Source organism: Populus nigra, chromosome 3 (assembly GCF_951802175.1).
Source record: "Populus nigra chromosome 3, ddPopNigr1.1, whole genome shotgun sequence".
In the NCBI taxonomy this organism is placed as follows: domain Eukaryota; kingdom Viridiplantae; phylum Streptophyta; class Magnoliopsida; order Malpighiales; family Salicaceae; genus Populus; species Populus nigra.
The window spans coordinates 7,594,172-7,610,402 of NC_084854.1; the positions used below are offsets into that span (position 1 = coordinate 7,594,172).

At 30.0% G+C, this 16,231-nt stretch overlaps 1 protein-coding gene across 1 annotated transcript; it reads left to right on the forward strand.

The window, feature by feature from the left end:
* Positions 1 to 9,446: 9,446 nt before the first annotated feature.
* On the forward strand, positions 9,447 to 13,891 carry LOC133687853 (UBP1-associated protein 2C-like). Its single transcript, XM_062107188.1, has 6 exons — positions 9,447 to 9,682; positions 10,498 to 10,618; positions 10,812 to 10,955; positions 11,982 to 12,178; positions 12,297 to 12,372; positions 13,250 to 13,891. The coding sequence occupies exons 1-6, from the start codon at positions 9,546 to 9,548 to the stop codon at positions 13,595 to 13,597; spliced, it is 1,023 nt and encodes a 340-aa protein (XP_061963172.1). The 5' UTR covers positions 9,447 to 9,545; the 3' UTR covers positions 13,598 to 13,891.
* Positions 13,892 to 16,231: the final 2,340 nt, after the last annotated feature.

Here is a 16,231-nt window from a genome sequence, read left to right on the forward strand (position 1 = left end):
TTAAAGTTAAAAATTCTTTCTACAACATTAATCCAATCAATAACTCTTCTGGTTGTAATCTCCCTTCAAATTCAGGTATTTCAACTTTGATTCCCAAATCACATTGTCCATTTGAAGTTTGGCGAACACGTCGAATATGAACCTCTTCTATAGATGCATTAGAATGACCGTCATGGAAAGGATCGATGTCTTCTTCATCATCTAAATCCTCATGCCCAAGATTAGGAGGAAGATTGTCATAATTCATAGCTTGAAGTTGTTGTATGTGCTGTTGTACCTGTTGCACCTATCTTCTTAACTCATTCATTTCAATATCATGAAGATCACGCTCATGTATTGAAGCTGCTGGAGGAACATGATTTTTAACACGACGACGACGACCAGCCATCTTAGAATGGCTCTGATACCAATTGACATGATTATGATGTAAGAGCCATAAAAGATAGAATTCTTCCACTCACCCTTTGAAGAAACCAGAGAGATACAAAAATGGAAGCAAAGAGTCTAACAGAAACTGTCAAGTTTATTTAATCATTCATATTTTCTTAATCTGAATACAGAACTGCATTAACTTAAAAATAATAGTGCTAGGCACAACCTCCAAGTCAAGGTTAAATGAAAGCGAATTCTAGATAACATTTAGATAAACTAAATGAACTAATTGACTTTAACTGAAATTTTTGTTTTTTATTTTAAATAAATAAATTATGAATAAATAAAAAATTAATTTTGAAGGATCTTGACTTGGTTTCTTTTGTCATAAAACCCTTGATTTTTCTAGATTTAATTATTATAGCTAATCAATAATTGATAATGGTAAGAATTAATTCTTCAATATTTTAGCTTCTATAATTAACTATAAAAAAAGGGGTGAATGAAAAATTTAGTATTTATAATTTTTCATATTTTTCCACACTCTTTCTCTTCTTATTTTAATGTTTTCTTTTCTTTTGATGTTTTGATTTTCTTTTTAAATTTAGAGTTTAGGTTCATTTTATTGAGAGATATTTTATTTACATAATTTTTAGTTCAAAGACTTTATTTAGAAGTGCTTCTAAACCTAGGTGATGGTATTGGAATTTTTAGAGATATATTGCAAACATTCCCGTTCCATAAATAAGAAGCAATAAAGCTTTAAGGATAAATGATTTTTTTTTTACAATAACAAAAGTCTCATTGCTTTAAAGTGCTTCAACAAGTAAATATCTTTCTTTGTTTTAATGTAAGTGTGTGTATGTGTGTGTGTGTGTGTGTGTGTGTGTGTGTGTTAATTATGCATGCTATCATTATATTTGTGTTGAAAACATGTTTTACTATAGATTATTATTTTGCATACTTATAAATTTAAATTTGTATTAACTCTAGGCTTTCCTTGAAATTTTTTGAAAGTATTATTGAAATATTCTCAAATAATTGAAAGCCTAAAGTATATTATAACTTGCACAAGACCTGATATTACTTACTTACTTAGTAAACTGAGTAGATTTTCAAGTAATTCAAGTATGGATCATCGAAAGGCAATAAAAATGGTACTTAAGTATTTGAGGTATATCTTGGACTATTGGCTACACTATACTGGTTACCCAACAGTACTAGAATAGTATAGTGATGTTAATTGAATATCTAACACTAAAGATTCAAAATCTATAAGTAGATATGTCTTCACACTTGGTGGAGCAATTGTGTCATGGAAACCCTCCAAACAAACATGTATTGCTAGATTCATATAAAATTAAAGTTTATTGCTCTTGATAAAGTTGGAGAGGAAGCCGAATGAATTTAAAATTTCTTAGAGGATATTTAATGTTGGCCAAAACCAATGTCAATTATTTGTCTCCATTGTGATAGTCAATCAATGATTGATAGAGCACAAAATTATATATCTAATGGGAAGTCTAAACATATATGATATAAACATAATATCGTTAAACACTTACTCTCGAATTAAATTATTTCCATTGACTATGTAAAGTCAAAGAAAAATATTGTGAATCCGTTAACCAAAGGTTTAATGAGAGAGTTTGTGTATAATTTATCGAGGGGAATGAGCTTAACGCCCTTAAAAGATGAAAGACAGTAATTATGGTAACCATACCTAGTTGATTGGAGATTCTAAGATTTAGATTCAAATGAAAAACCAAATCATATAACATTCTCGGTAGTAGTAAAAAATTATTATTTACTACTTATTCCTATGATGAAATAAATGTTAGCTGCAACGTGATAAAATGTGAGTTGAGCTTTTAATTATTTTCATATATTGGTACACCAAATGGAGTATAGCAGAATACTCTAAATGAAAGACCACCTATATGAGTAAGAAATATGGTCATTTCTTTGAGAATTTTAATAAAAGTTGAATCTTCTAAAGTCACTTATGAATTTAAGAGTTATCTAGGACTAAAACAGACACAATAGTGAGAATCAAAGGAAATCTCTGGGTAGAGAATCATGTGAGTACTATTATTTTAGTTTATATAAAGACTAAATAGTTCAAAACATCGCGTTTACTATTTAGCCGAGTAAATCCAATCGTAATTCACTAAAGAAGATTTAAAGCCAAAAGCTACATATCATAATATAGTAATCTACTAAATCAGTATATCTCAATAAATCTTTAAGTTGTTTTCAAATTGGTGAGACAATTCTCATTCGTGTAGGCTATTGATGGAAATTTATTTTAAATAAATAAATTATGGGTGAATGATAAATTAATTTCAAAAAGCCCTTGGTTTTCTCATTCAAAGAACTCTTGATTTTTTCAAATTTAATTCTTGGTTTATGGTGGGAATTAACTTTTATTAATTCTTCAACCTTTTAGCTTATAAAATTCATTATAAAAAGAGGAGTAAAGGAAGAGTTTAGTACTTGTATTTTTCATGTTTTTTTTACTCTTTCTCACCTCATTTTTAGTGTTTTCACTCCTTTTTATGCTTTGATTTCCTCTTAAATCTAGAGTTTGAGCTCATCTTATTGAAAGATGTTTGAGTTACATAATTTATGGTTCAAAGACTTTGTTTAAAAATGTATTTAAATCAAGGTGGTGTTGTTGAAATCTTAAAAGGTATATTGCAAATATCATAATTCTACAAGTAAGGAGCAATAAAGATTTAAAAATAAATGATTCATCTTATTCTTGACAATAATAAAAAATCTCATTACTTTAAATTGTTTCAATAAATAAGTATCCTACTTTATTTTAATTTAAAAATATATATTTTTATTATCAATATGCATGTTACGATTTTGAATTAATATTAATTATAAGTTTGGATATGTATATTTAGCATATATACTAATATTATATTTGTGTTAAAAATATATTTGTCATGAAATATTATTTTGCATGTTTAAAAATTTAAATTTATATAATTTCTAGGTTAAGGTTTTTTTAAAAAAAAAATTTATGTTTAGCAGTTATATTTTATTACGGTAAACAAAACATCATTACATACTTTTTTTACTCATAGGCAGCATCTTTCGAAGTTCACTTCTTATTCCAAGTGTTCCTCATTAAATGTTCCTGCATCAATCTGATCATTACATAAGCGTGGAAAATAAAATTCAGCAAAAGGCAAAAGGTGGAGGAGCACATCATTTTGGTCAGACACAGAAAATGAAGTCATACTTCTTTCATGGCTGCCGATCATGAATCCATCTTGGAGTACACTTGCATGCTAGCCCATGTCATTTCAATGAACGCTTCCCCAGTCAATTCGATCAGCTAGCATCGGCTCTTTGCACTACAGCCATCAGGAATGTATCATAGGGCCATGCTTGCTGACATGAGAGCATCGAGTTTTGGACTGGAGTCTTGACCATCAATTTATCTTGTTTTTTATTTTTTAACTCGAGGTATTCACGTCAGCTTATGTATATCATGAATAATTTTTAAATTTATTGAACACTCTACAAGCTTAATAAACAGATAAAATACCGTGAGGATAACAAGCGTACATATAAAAACTTAAACCCAAGATGCAGAGGTAAGGAAACCTTGCCAAAATTGCTAGGCCACAACAATTTGATGTTTATTGAATAATTTCTTAAAAAATCAAGAAAAAACATTTTACCATTTCAATATATTCTCAGCAAGTTAAATTTTGGATTACTAGTAACAAGGTAATTATATATATATATATATATATATATATATATATATATATATATATGGATTTACTACAAGTTACAAACAAAACTTTTCATCAGAATTATATTTATCCATTATTATTACCAAATTAAACAGTGAAAATCTGTTCAATTTATTAAAAGAATTCAGAACAAAGCTACTAAGATATCTAGAAATTTAAAACCATGGTCATGTTATGCTGGAGTGACTCAAAGTTTTTAAAATGTAACAAAAAAAAATATAGATCTCATAAAGTTTTTAGCATTGTTATTAACCCTGAAAATATACTTGTTTTGAAAAAAAAATCATGAAGAACATATTTTTTATTTATTTTAGCTAACACAAAGTTTTCAACTCAAATCATTATTTTTGTTAAAATAAAAATATTTTATGATTCTTAACTCAGATTAACAAAAATATATCAAAATAATTTGTTTATATTTTGTGTAATTAAAAGCTAAAATAACTATAAATACGATAAAATTATATTCAAAATCTATTTAAAAATCCTAATAATAAAAAACCGTTTTCAATTAAATTTTTATAAATGATTTATTGTTAATATTATTATTTTCATATCAGATAATACTAATTATAAAAATATTAAAATTTAAATAAAAATTTATAATAATATTTAAGAATCAAATTAAAATTAAAAAGTGACTGAATCTGATAAATCTCAGAGTGTAAAAAATTAGGAAAAAGAAAGTAAAATAGCAAAGGGCCAAGCCTAGTGGTATTGCCTCAATTGAATAAACCTTGACTCGTTATAGATTGATTAAAAAAATATATTAAAATCTTCATTGATCATATAAATAGTGAAGCATCAAAAATAACCAAACCAAAAATACATTTTCTTCTAGAAGCTGAGAGAACTTGAACTTGAATTCAAGTCTTATTAATATGGAAAAACAACCGAGAAAAATAAATAGGAAGAAAACAATAGATATATGTATTTTTTCCAAAAACAAATAGCAGATATAAAAGCTATTTTAAAGTGTTTTTTTACATAAAAAATTCAAAATATAAATTAAAAAATCTATGTAAGTTTTTAATTAAATAAATTGATAATCTTCTATGTAAATATTAAGAAAAAAAAGTCTTCAACAATAACTAAAAAAAAATTTAAAAATTAAGAGATGAATATAGATCAAGATATATAATCACACAAAATGAGATATTTATTCAGTTGTGTTTACTGAACTTGTTTATTTAAATCAAAATGAGTTAATAAAAATACTAATACAAATAAAACTAATTGAATAAACTCAAGCCTTAAAAAAATTTGTTAATAATAATGGATAAATGACATTAACTTTTTAAATTCGTAACCCAGGTCTTTAGATCAGAAGCATTAAAAATAAAAAAAAAATATGATGCCCAACCCCCAACAAATGAAATATTGAAGGATGAAACTGAGAAAAAAATCAATTACATAAAAAGATCTAAAAAAACTATAATTAAAAGAATAATGGTGAAAATCAAAATAAAAAATAAATTACAGGACAAACCAAAATTTTCAATTAGAGGTTTAAATTGAAATAAAAAATAAATTTAATAAAAGAATAAATAAATGAGGGTCAAATGAGAAAAAATAAAACAGTATAATTTTTTATTGAAGTGTAAAACTAAAAACCACTAAGACTGTAACAAAATGGCCAAGAAAAAAAATTAAAAATCAAAAGAATAAGGATCAAATTGAAAAAAATAAAATAACATCTAAGAAAAGTTGTGATTGCAATACTAAATTGAAAACAAATAAAAATTTTATAAAATAGATAAGAAAAAAATTAAAAAAAATTAAAAGAATAAGGACTAAAATTAAAATATGAAAAAAGGACAACACTGCACTTTTCCTAGTAGAAGACATAAAAGAAAAAAAAAGAAACAACCATTAATGACAAACCATCTATCATCTGTCGTCATGTCTCATATCAAGAGAAAAGAGACATACTGTCACTTTCAAAGACACGATAGAAGGCAAAGTTTGGCCATCGATTAACACTATACATACCTTATTTATTATTCAGAAATATACTAAAATTACTTAGCATTTCACTGTAGCAATTCACAGTGAAAGGCTGAGTTTTTTTTTTTTGTTTTTTAAGCTTTTTTTTAAGCTATTTTTCTTCATTTTTTTTATGCCTTTAGCTTCTTTCTTTCTTTCTTTCTTTCTTTTTTCTTTTAATAAATTTTGTTTTGTTTAATTTAGTTTGTTAATCTCAATATTTTTTTTAATTTAGTTATCAGATTTTTATGACATTGATTCCGGGTTTAACAGGTTAACTTGATTTCACGAGTTAACCCGGATTTTTTTTTAATTAATTTTTTTCGTTTACTTTAATTTGTTAATGTTAAATTTATTTCTATTTAGTTATCAAACTTTCATGACACATATCTCAGGTTTCACGGGTTAACTTGGTTTCACTGGTTAACCCAATTAATTCTGGATTAACCCGTTCATTTTTTTTTGTTTTTTTTTTTTGTTAATGTTAATTTTTTTTTATTTAGTTATTAGACTTTCATGATAAGGATCTCAGGTTTAACAGATTAATCTGGTTTGACGAGTTAACCCGGAGTTTTTTTTTTTGTTTTTTTTGTTTTTAATTAATTTTTTCGTTTACTTTAGTTTGTTAATGTTAAATTTCTTTCTATTTAGTTATTAGACTTTCATGACACATATCCTAGGTCTGACGGGTTAACCTGGTTTTATAGGTTAACCCAGTTAATTCTGGGTTAACCCGTCCATTTTTATTTGTTTTTTTTCTTTTGTTAATGTTAAATTTTTTTTATTTAGTTATCAGACTTTTATGACATTGATCCCGGGTTTAACAGGTTAACTTGGTTTCACGAGTTAACCCGGATTTTTTTTTAATTAATTTTTTTTGCTTACTTTAGTTTATTAATGTTAAATTTATTTCTATTTAGTTATCAAACTTTCATGACACATATCTCAGGTTTCACGGGTTAACCCAGTTAATTCTGGATTAACCCGTTCATTTTTTTTTTTTGTTAATGTTAATTTTTTTTATTTAGTTATTAGACTTTCATTATAAGGATCTCATGTTTAACAGGTTAATCTGGTTGGACGAGTTAACCCGAAGTTTTTTTTGTTTTTTAATTAATTTTTTTCGTTTACTTTAGTTTGTTAATGTTAAATTTCTTTCTATTTAGTTATCAGACTTTCATGACACATATCCTAGGTCTGACGGGTTAACCTGGTTTTACAGGTTAACCTAGTTAATTCTGGGTTAACGCGTCCATTTCTATTTGTTTTTTTTCTTTTGTTAATGTTAAATTTTTTTATTTAGTTATTAGACTTTTATGACATGGATCCCGGGTTTAACGAGTTAACTTGGTTCAATAAGGTAACCCAAAGTTTTTTTTTCTTCTTAATTAATTTTTTTTGTTTAATATAGTTTGTTAATGTTAAATTTCTCTCTATTTAATTATCATACTTTTATGACACATATCCCGAGTTTGATTGGTTAACCTGGTTTCACTGGTTAACTAAGTTAATTCTTGGTTAACCCATCAATTTTTTTTTTCTATTTAGTTATCAAACTTTCATGATATGAATCCCAAGTTTGATGGATTAACCTGGTTTGAAGGGTTAAGCCAGTTAATTCAGATTTTTTTTCTTTTTCTTCATTAATTTTTTTCTTCATGCTGGTTTTTTTTCTTTGTTTTTTTCTTTTTAATTATCATACTTTTATGACACGATCTTGCAGCCAGACCCACATCTAAGGCTCTTGGATCTGGTGTTACAGTCAGACTCACTTAAACTTGAGTTATATAAGTTTAATATTATTATTAATATTATAAATATTACTCTTGGGTCAAGCGTTGCAGTTAGACCCAAGGCTTCTGGGTATATCTTTGCATAAAGATCTAACACTTTTAGATCTTAGTTTTTTTTGTATTTTTTATGCAAGAAAAAAAAATTAACCCGTGGGTATGCCTTTGTTTTTTTCCCTTTTCTTTTCCCTTTTAAGCCTTTTATTGTGGATTACACAGTGCAGTCCACAGTGAAAAAGCTGATGTCTTTAGTTTTTTTTCTGGCTTTTTTCTTTCTTTTTTTGTTTTTTAATTATTATTTTTAATTTACTTTCTTAATATTAATTTTTTTCTGTTTAATTATCAGACTTTTATGACATGGATCCCGGGTTTGATGGGTTAGCCTAGTTAATTGTGGGGTAACCCGTCAATTTTTTTTTTTATTTAATTATCAAACTTTTACGACATAAATCTAATGTTTGACGGGTTAACCTGATTTGAAGAGTTAACCCAGTTAATTCAGATTTTTTTTCTTTTTCTTCATTAGTTATTTTATTCATGTTGGCTTTTTTTCTATATTTTTTCTTTTTACTTAATCTATTTAATTATCACACTTTTATGATACGACTTTACAGCCAGACCCACATCCAAGGTTATTGGATCTGGTATTGCAGTCAAACCCACTTAAACTTAAGTCATGCAAGCTTAATGTTATTATTAATATTATAAATATTACTCTTGAGTCAGATGTTGCAGCCAAACCTAAGACTCTTGGGTATAGTTTTGCAGAAAGACCTAACACTTTTAAAATTTAGCTTTTTTTGATATTTTTTATGTAAAAAAAAATTGACCCGCAACATCGCACGGTTCATCTAACTAGTCTTTTCTAAGAGCAAAGTTGTATTTTAATTACAGCATAAGATGGGAAAAACTAAAAAAAAAAAAAAATTGGTCACCAACTCTAGGTTTTTTTTTATTTACCTTAAAGGTAAAAATAAAGTATTTTTATAGTCTTAAAGCTTATGAAAAGAACAAAAAACTCTTGTTAAACACTGTTAAATTTGTTGAATTTAAAGGTAAAAATATAATATTAATATATAAAAAATTTAAAAAGATTAATATATCTTTGAATAATTTTTTATTGAGTAATACATCTTTTAAAAAGATCAAATTACTCTCTTAATAAAGGCTTTTATTTTTTTACCCAAAAAAAAGTTATATTCAGTGCTACCGTTAAAAAATCATACACTATATTTTATGTTAATATGAGCTTATTTGGTATTATAGTAGTAGTTACTTTTTAAAGTAAATTTTATTTGAAAATGTAGTAAAATGATATATATTTTTTTAATAATTTTTACTTCAACCTATCAAAATAATATAATAATATAAACAAATTAATTTAAAATAAAAAAAATTAATGTTTCTAAAATACACTTTAAACACAAAGGGGCTCTACTTGGTCTGAAAATACATTGAAAAAAGAAAACTAAAATAAACACTTTATTTTGCTTACAGTGGCAAATAAAAGCAATCTTTTATACAACACAGCAGAGAACATACATAAAACACAATTTTTTAAAAAATCTCTCAAACCAGATTTCACTTCACAGAGAGATAAAACAAAACAAAACTGAAAATGGAAGACTTGAAGAAGAGAAAGATGGACGAGGCAATCATCAATGGTTCTGCCGAAACATTAACCACACAAGATTATCTTCGCTCACTGCTTGACCCTCTTAATAAACCCCAGCTTGTCGATCTCCTTTCTAGACTGTACGTCTCTCTATCTAGCTTAATATTAATGATTTGTTGGTTTTCTTTTCTGGATTCTTTTCATTTTTTAGATTCTATTTTGTTTCTCTTTGGTTTCCTGATTAAAAGACATGTATATGGGCCTATTTTGTGAAGAATAATTAGTTGGGTTTTAGTTTAGATTGATATAATTGTTGCAATTAAGTTGAGGTTGAAAGTCGAGTTTTCGTCTGTGTTTGATTTTTGAAAGCCTTTAGAAAGGGTAAAAGATTTATCTTTTTATTATAAAGATAGAATTTTGAGTTTTTTTCTGTTTTAGGCAACCAAATAGCAGCCCCACTTTCATTGAACTTGTTCTTGTTAGAGAAAGCGAGTGGATTTTTGTTCTACTACAGAAAATTTTAATTTGTGTCTTTAGTTTTTAATACCCTTTATTTGATAAAAGTTTGAGCTTTTTACATTGCACTTCATTCTAGCTGGTGCATTTAGTAACTCTTTTTTTGTTTCTTTACAAAAAATAATTCTAAGTCTTTAGTTTTATATATCCTTGATGTTTCAAATGCTTTAAATTCATGTGGACGCATTTACAAATTCTTTAGTTGCTGCGCCTTTCTATGAAGATAACAGCTCTGGAACCCAGATTTGCTGCTTCTTTGTGCCGTGTGTGTGTGTGTGTGTGTGTGTGTGTGGGTGTTTGCATGCACCAACTATGCAGGTGCCTTTGTGGGGATATTTCGCTTGTCTCTGCTATTGGGCGGTTTGTGAGTGATTCTTCATCTGTTTGCTGTGTGATTGACACTGTGCATGTGTGTTTGCTTGCATGTTGAGGCATAAAGAGGGTCTCAATATCCTTCAATTGAAGAAGAAATTAAAAGTCTTGCCAGTGCGGATCCAGTCCATCGAAAGCTTTTTGTTCGTGGCTTGGCCTGGAATACCACTTCAGAAACCTTGTGTGCTGTGAGTGCATTGCTGATTGCTGAGAGTGTCTTTTTTGTGTGCCATGGTGATGATTGTCCCACATGATACAAGTTTTTCCTTGAGTTTTTTCACATGGAAAATTGATCTTTTACATGCTCTTCTCTCGTCTTTGATGTGGTACTTGCAATTCTAAATCTTTCTGATGTCTAAGAGCTGTATGTTTTTGTTCCAGGAATTTCGAATGCATGGTGAGATAGAAGAAGGGTCAGTGATCTATGACAAAGCGACAGGAAAGTCACGTGGCTATGGTTTCATTACGTACAAGCATATGGAATCGGCAAAAAGTGCACTAGGTGCACCTAGCAAATTGATTGATGTAAGAATAAGTAGTTTTTTAAGTTGTTACATGCATGATATTTCTTTTATATCAAACAGAAAACCAGCTCGACATCATGATTTGTGTTTCTGTTTGTGCACACTCCTGAACCACTTGCATGGGTGTATGCAAACACATGCATTGTTTGTAATGGGTAAACAGAACTGGAGTATGGAAGCATTCTTCTGAATGCAATATGACAATATTAAAAAAAAAAATTATGAACTTAACACTCACGTGTCATACACACAGGTATATATGTGTGTGCCTGCATTGTTCTCCAGGAAATAGATTTATGTGGTAAGCAGAAATGACTCATGGAATGAAAATTACTATTTATATAATTGATTTGTGGAATGGTATATATGTGTGTACCTGTGTTGTTCTCCAGGAAAAAGATTGCATGAAAGGTGGGGGATTTTTTCAGTCTGAAATCATGTATTGAACTTGTGAGATTGGAGCAACAAGATGAAAGGAGGTTCTTGAATATAGCACCTCCGAATCCTTGAATTTTGGTAACATTTTGGTGTGCAGATGATACACCCTCTGTTCCATATGTAGAGTTCATTTCTCCTTTCTGGGAGGTCTCATCACATTAGTCCACTTTGAGAAAATCTAATACAAGAAGTTGATGGATTTGTGAATTATCCTGTTGTCTGTGAGTATATGATATAGTAAAATGGTATTTAAAAAAACAAAACAAAAAAATTCTTTTGAGGTGCAATTGAGAAACTGTTGTTTAGATCTATTCTGACTGGTTAAGGTCCCTTATAATGTTGGTTTTCTAGGATGTACTTTAAGTATGAAGCAGAGGGAGTTTTGTTATCATGCGGCTATTATTACTTGTGATATTTGGTAGATAGCTAGGATATTGACTTTTTCTGCCAAGGCCTATTCTCAACTAAGCAAGAGAGTCCTAGACTCCTAGTAACTTCTCTAGTAGTAATATTTCTCTAGCTAGACATATATGCTGTTATTCCATGTTCTTTTAATCTTGAGATTTTTATATTTGTGTTCTATTTCCAGGGCCGAATGGCTGTCTGCAATTTAGCTTGTGAGGGATTAACTGGTGCAACTACCACACCTGATCTAACCCAGAGGAAACTCTACATTGGGGGTTTGTCGCCAGAGATCTCAAGTGAGATGCTGCTTCATTTTTTTGGAAGATATGGTGAGATTGAAGAAGGCTCAGTTGCCTATAACAAAGATACTAATGAATCACGGTAAAACACCATTTTCTTTTTCTATTTGTTGAGAGATATTGCTATTATTAACTTTTTTCAGTTTTAAATTCTGCCACTAAAGGTTGAAAGTTGGTTTTCTTTTCCCTTTCATATGCAGTGGGTTTGGTTTTGTTACATACAAGACAGTGGAGGCTGCAAAGAAGGCCATAGATGATCCACACAAGTTGCTTGGGGTAAGTTGATGTGATTTCCTGGAGGTGGTTGTTATAGTGGCCTTTTTTATTGTTCTAAACATGACTCTTTGGAGGAAAGTTCTTAAACAATGTAAGCATGTGATGTTTTATTTTCTTTTTTGGCTGGATTGTCTTTGTAAAGTTTGCACTCTAATGTCCTTTTTATGCATTATTTTTCTTTGTATCAAAATGCTATGTGCCATATAATGGAGATGGCTATGAGAACTTGATGTTTTCTCCACTCTGAAAAAGAAAAGATACAAATTTGATTTTTGCTGTAACGTGCAGTAAGGAGGGTGATTCTCCAAAAGTCTGATTGTGTTTGCAATAGGCAGTTCATTGTCACGATGAAGTGCTACAATGAAGTTGTAGATTTAGGAAGTTCTGAGGAGCCAGCCCAATTAGTTTGGGCTAAGACTCTGCTAAATTGATTGACGTTGTAGACTGGGACCTGTTATAGGATAAATTTCCTGTTGCAGTTCGAGCAGCAACTGGTGTTCCTCCAATAAATATACATTTAGGGAGGCCCTTTGGAGGATTGAAGGTCTTCAAGGTCATTCAATTTTTCCTCCAGCTATAAATTTTAGTGGTGTCAGCATGACATATAATGAGACTCTACTTCTTTTCCTTTTGCTTGATTCTGGTTTTTATCGGACCATACTTGGAAGCTTCAAATTTCTACACAAGGGTTCCCTCTTAAGGGACTTGATTTGTCAAATGGGTTATTAAGTGCTTGTCCTAGATGCAGATCTCTTTAATCCTGTTCCTATTTTGGAAAGGGCCTTGCACATACTACATGAGTGACAAATTTCAAAGAGACTTGGTTGATCAAATTCTGTGTTATCAAAATAACCTAGTTTTAATTGCTTGGCTGCAGGGGAGAACTATCACTGTGAAGCTTGCTGATACCCACAAGGGCAAAACAGTACAAATGCAGTCACCAGCGCCCATGGTTCCAGTACCTGTACCAATGGCAGCAGCTGGTTTTGCGCAGCCAGGTAAAGCACCAGTTGGCAGTGGTACTCCTGTTGGTTATCCTTATCATCAAACTGTAGCATCATATCCAGCTTCTTCCTACCCTAATCCTCCAGTTGCACCTGCTCCATATCCAACACAATCTCAAGTTTCATATGCACCAGTTTCTGCAAAGAAAGAACTGTTAGGACTTTCATCAACACCACCTGTCGGAATGGGTGGATACCCTTATTACTACCCTAAACAGTAATCTTTTCTCAATGGGATGTTAGTGCTACTGAAGCTTATGCCTTCCCAAAGCGGTAGGTTTATGCCGTCAAGTAGAGCTGTGGATGGTTCTACGAGACAGAGCTGTTGAGAAGCTTAGAATGGCAATCAAACTGAAATTTTGATGCTGGAATTTTTTTTTCTTTTTGTCGTTTCCATCGCCTTTTGTAACAACTTAGTATGCTTCATTAGCCATTTGCTCTGTAATTTTGGACAAAAATAATCGAATATGTCCAGTAGGATGTATACTTTTAGTCGAGGGATGCTCTTTTTTTTTTCTTCTGTGCAATATTCTTATTCCGTTGTTGGATTGATGTTACTGAGTTTGACATGATGTCGATGATTCATATGTGCTTAGCACAACCTATATAAAATCCATAAGAACAAGGAGCTGGCAGTGGCCCAGGGTTCGCTTCTCCCCCTAAAAAGATCTGGGACTGATTTGCAGTTTGCTTGGGTCATATCGGAAGAGCTGTCGCCAGGTCTTGTTGTTAGTTTGCTTTTGTTTCTGGTCCTGTTGAAAAACACATTCAAACCAATTTTAGAGGGGACAGACATCTCCAGGAGGCAGGTTTCTGTTCCTCACTGGAAGTTAAGAACCTACAAGCATGGATTAGCTTAACCAGTAACCTAATCCATTTGGTTTTTTTTTTTAACCCTATACAGGTTCTCAATGGATATGCTAATTTTCAATTAGATCTCTTAACTATTTATTTTCATCAGTTGGGTCCTCAATATATCATTAGGAATTCATGAATTCAATTATTTTGAAGGTCCAACACCGTCAAAATTAATTGATGTATCAAGTGCCATACTTTTCTAGAGAAAAAAATATCTTAAGAAATTGAACTAATTAGATGAAAATGAAGCTAAAGTCAAGAAAGCAACTAAAAGCCAAGTATGGATTATACTAAATTCAATCAATATGACTAATTTGGAATGTTTTATGGACTATGCTTCAATCGATGTAACTAATTTGGAATGTTTGAATGATTAAAAAACAAAAAGAAAGGGAAAACAAGAAATAGATCAAATTTTGACAAGATACTAGCAAGAAACATAATACCTATTTGGTTCATGAAATTATGGAAAACTTCTGGATCAAATTTTTCACGGCTACAGTGAGTATTTGAAAAAGTAGTTGTACTTGTATTTTTTAAAAAATTAAATTTAATTTTTTTTGTATGTTTTAGATCATTTTAATACGCTGATTTTAAAAATAATTTTTTAAAAAAAATTTTAAAAAAATATTTTAATATATTTCGACGCGAAAAAAACTTTGAAAAGTAACCGTAATTTCACTATTAAATATGCATTAAGATGTTATTTAAATATGCATTTAGCTTAAATGTAAGTTTTTTGTTTTGGGTTCAGTTTTTCCTACAAAAACATGTTTCTTATTTAAATCGAGAACCCTCTAATACTTAAATTTGTAAATATAAGAAGAGAAAATAATGTAAAAGACACAGTTCTTTTGTGTTTCGTAGGGGATATTTTGCATAACACGCAAACTTCTATGCATATGCAGCCATCTCCTGAATGTCTTCAGCTTTCTTGGCTTCGGCTCTTAATATTTCCTCATTATTCCCTTCCAAGTAGCTCATTGATTTGATCTTTGTTCCTTGACTGTCAAGACTCTTTTGCTGCCTCTCCTTCATCTTCAGAATTTGCCTCTGCATCGTCTCAGTCTTTTCGTACAACTGCAAAACTTCTTTAGTCAACGAAACAAGTTTCAGTGAATTTTCTTCTTGAATATCCTTTTTCTCTTCGAACCTTGAATTCAAAACGTCAGATGATGAGTTGGGAAAACAAGAACCCTAGCTACATGGGATAACAATAAATGCAGAACCATCCTTATGAATCCAAATTGAAAACAAGAAAATCCATCCAAGAAGAACGAAAATCCGACCAAAAAATAAAGGATTACTGAAAACAACACAGAAGGATTCATTCATAATACCATTAATAGTGAACTTGTCAACCCCTTTCTCCTACCACTAGTAAATTTGAGTATAAATCAACTTAATGAGCATTCATAAGTAAGAGATTATTAATGCATGAAGAAATTTCTTTTCTGTTAATGTTTTCCCTAAAAGCCAATTCTGCCAGTTTCACAGTGTATAGCACCTGGAATTGGTGCAGCCAAAAACTCTTAAGTTAGCTACAAGGCTCACAATCGATTCGCGACTAGCCCCATGAACAAAAAATTCATTAAGAAATAAATAAATGATGATTACAGTTTACAAAAACTATGCCCCAGCAGTAACGTATGTTATTGGTGCCGTCTGCAGGCTGAGGCTTAGTAGCAAATCCCTTCACTTAGCTTAAATGTTGGTATTATCTTTTGATGATATACGTGTGTTTATTGGAGTAAAACAAAAGATATATGTATGGAAAGAACAATAAGAAAAGGATAATGTTATCTATTCTGTTGTGAATAAAGCAGGCCAGTGCATGACAGCATATTTTCCCAAATTTCATCGAAGAGAGAATCCCAAAGCTTTTCAATCAACAAAGTGGGACTCTCTAATAAAACGTTAAGCAAAATCCTAAGGCTCAAACCTACAATACAATTACTGAAATCTAGCTGCTCTACTTGCTAGGACAAGCCTAAATG

Excerpts from the sequence above, each read along its gene's own strand:
- LOC133687853 (XM_062107188.1), top strand. The coding sequence starts at position 9,546 with ATGGAAGACTTGAAGAAGAGAAAGATGGACGAGGCAATCATCAATGGT. Across the intron at positions 9,683-10,497 it reads GTCGATCTCCTTTCTAGACT|AGGGTCTCAATATCCTTCAA; the intron begins GTACGTCTCTCT and ends TGAGGCATAAAG. Across the intron at positions 12,179-12,296 it reads AAAGATACTAATGAATCACG|TGGGTTTGGTTTTGTTACAT; the intron begins GTAAAACACCAT and ends TTTCATATGCAG.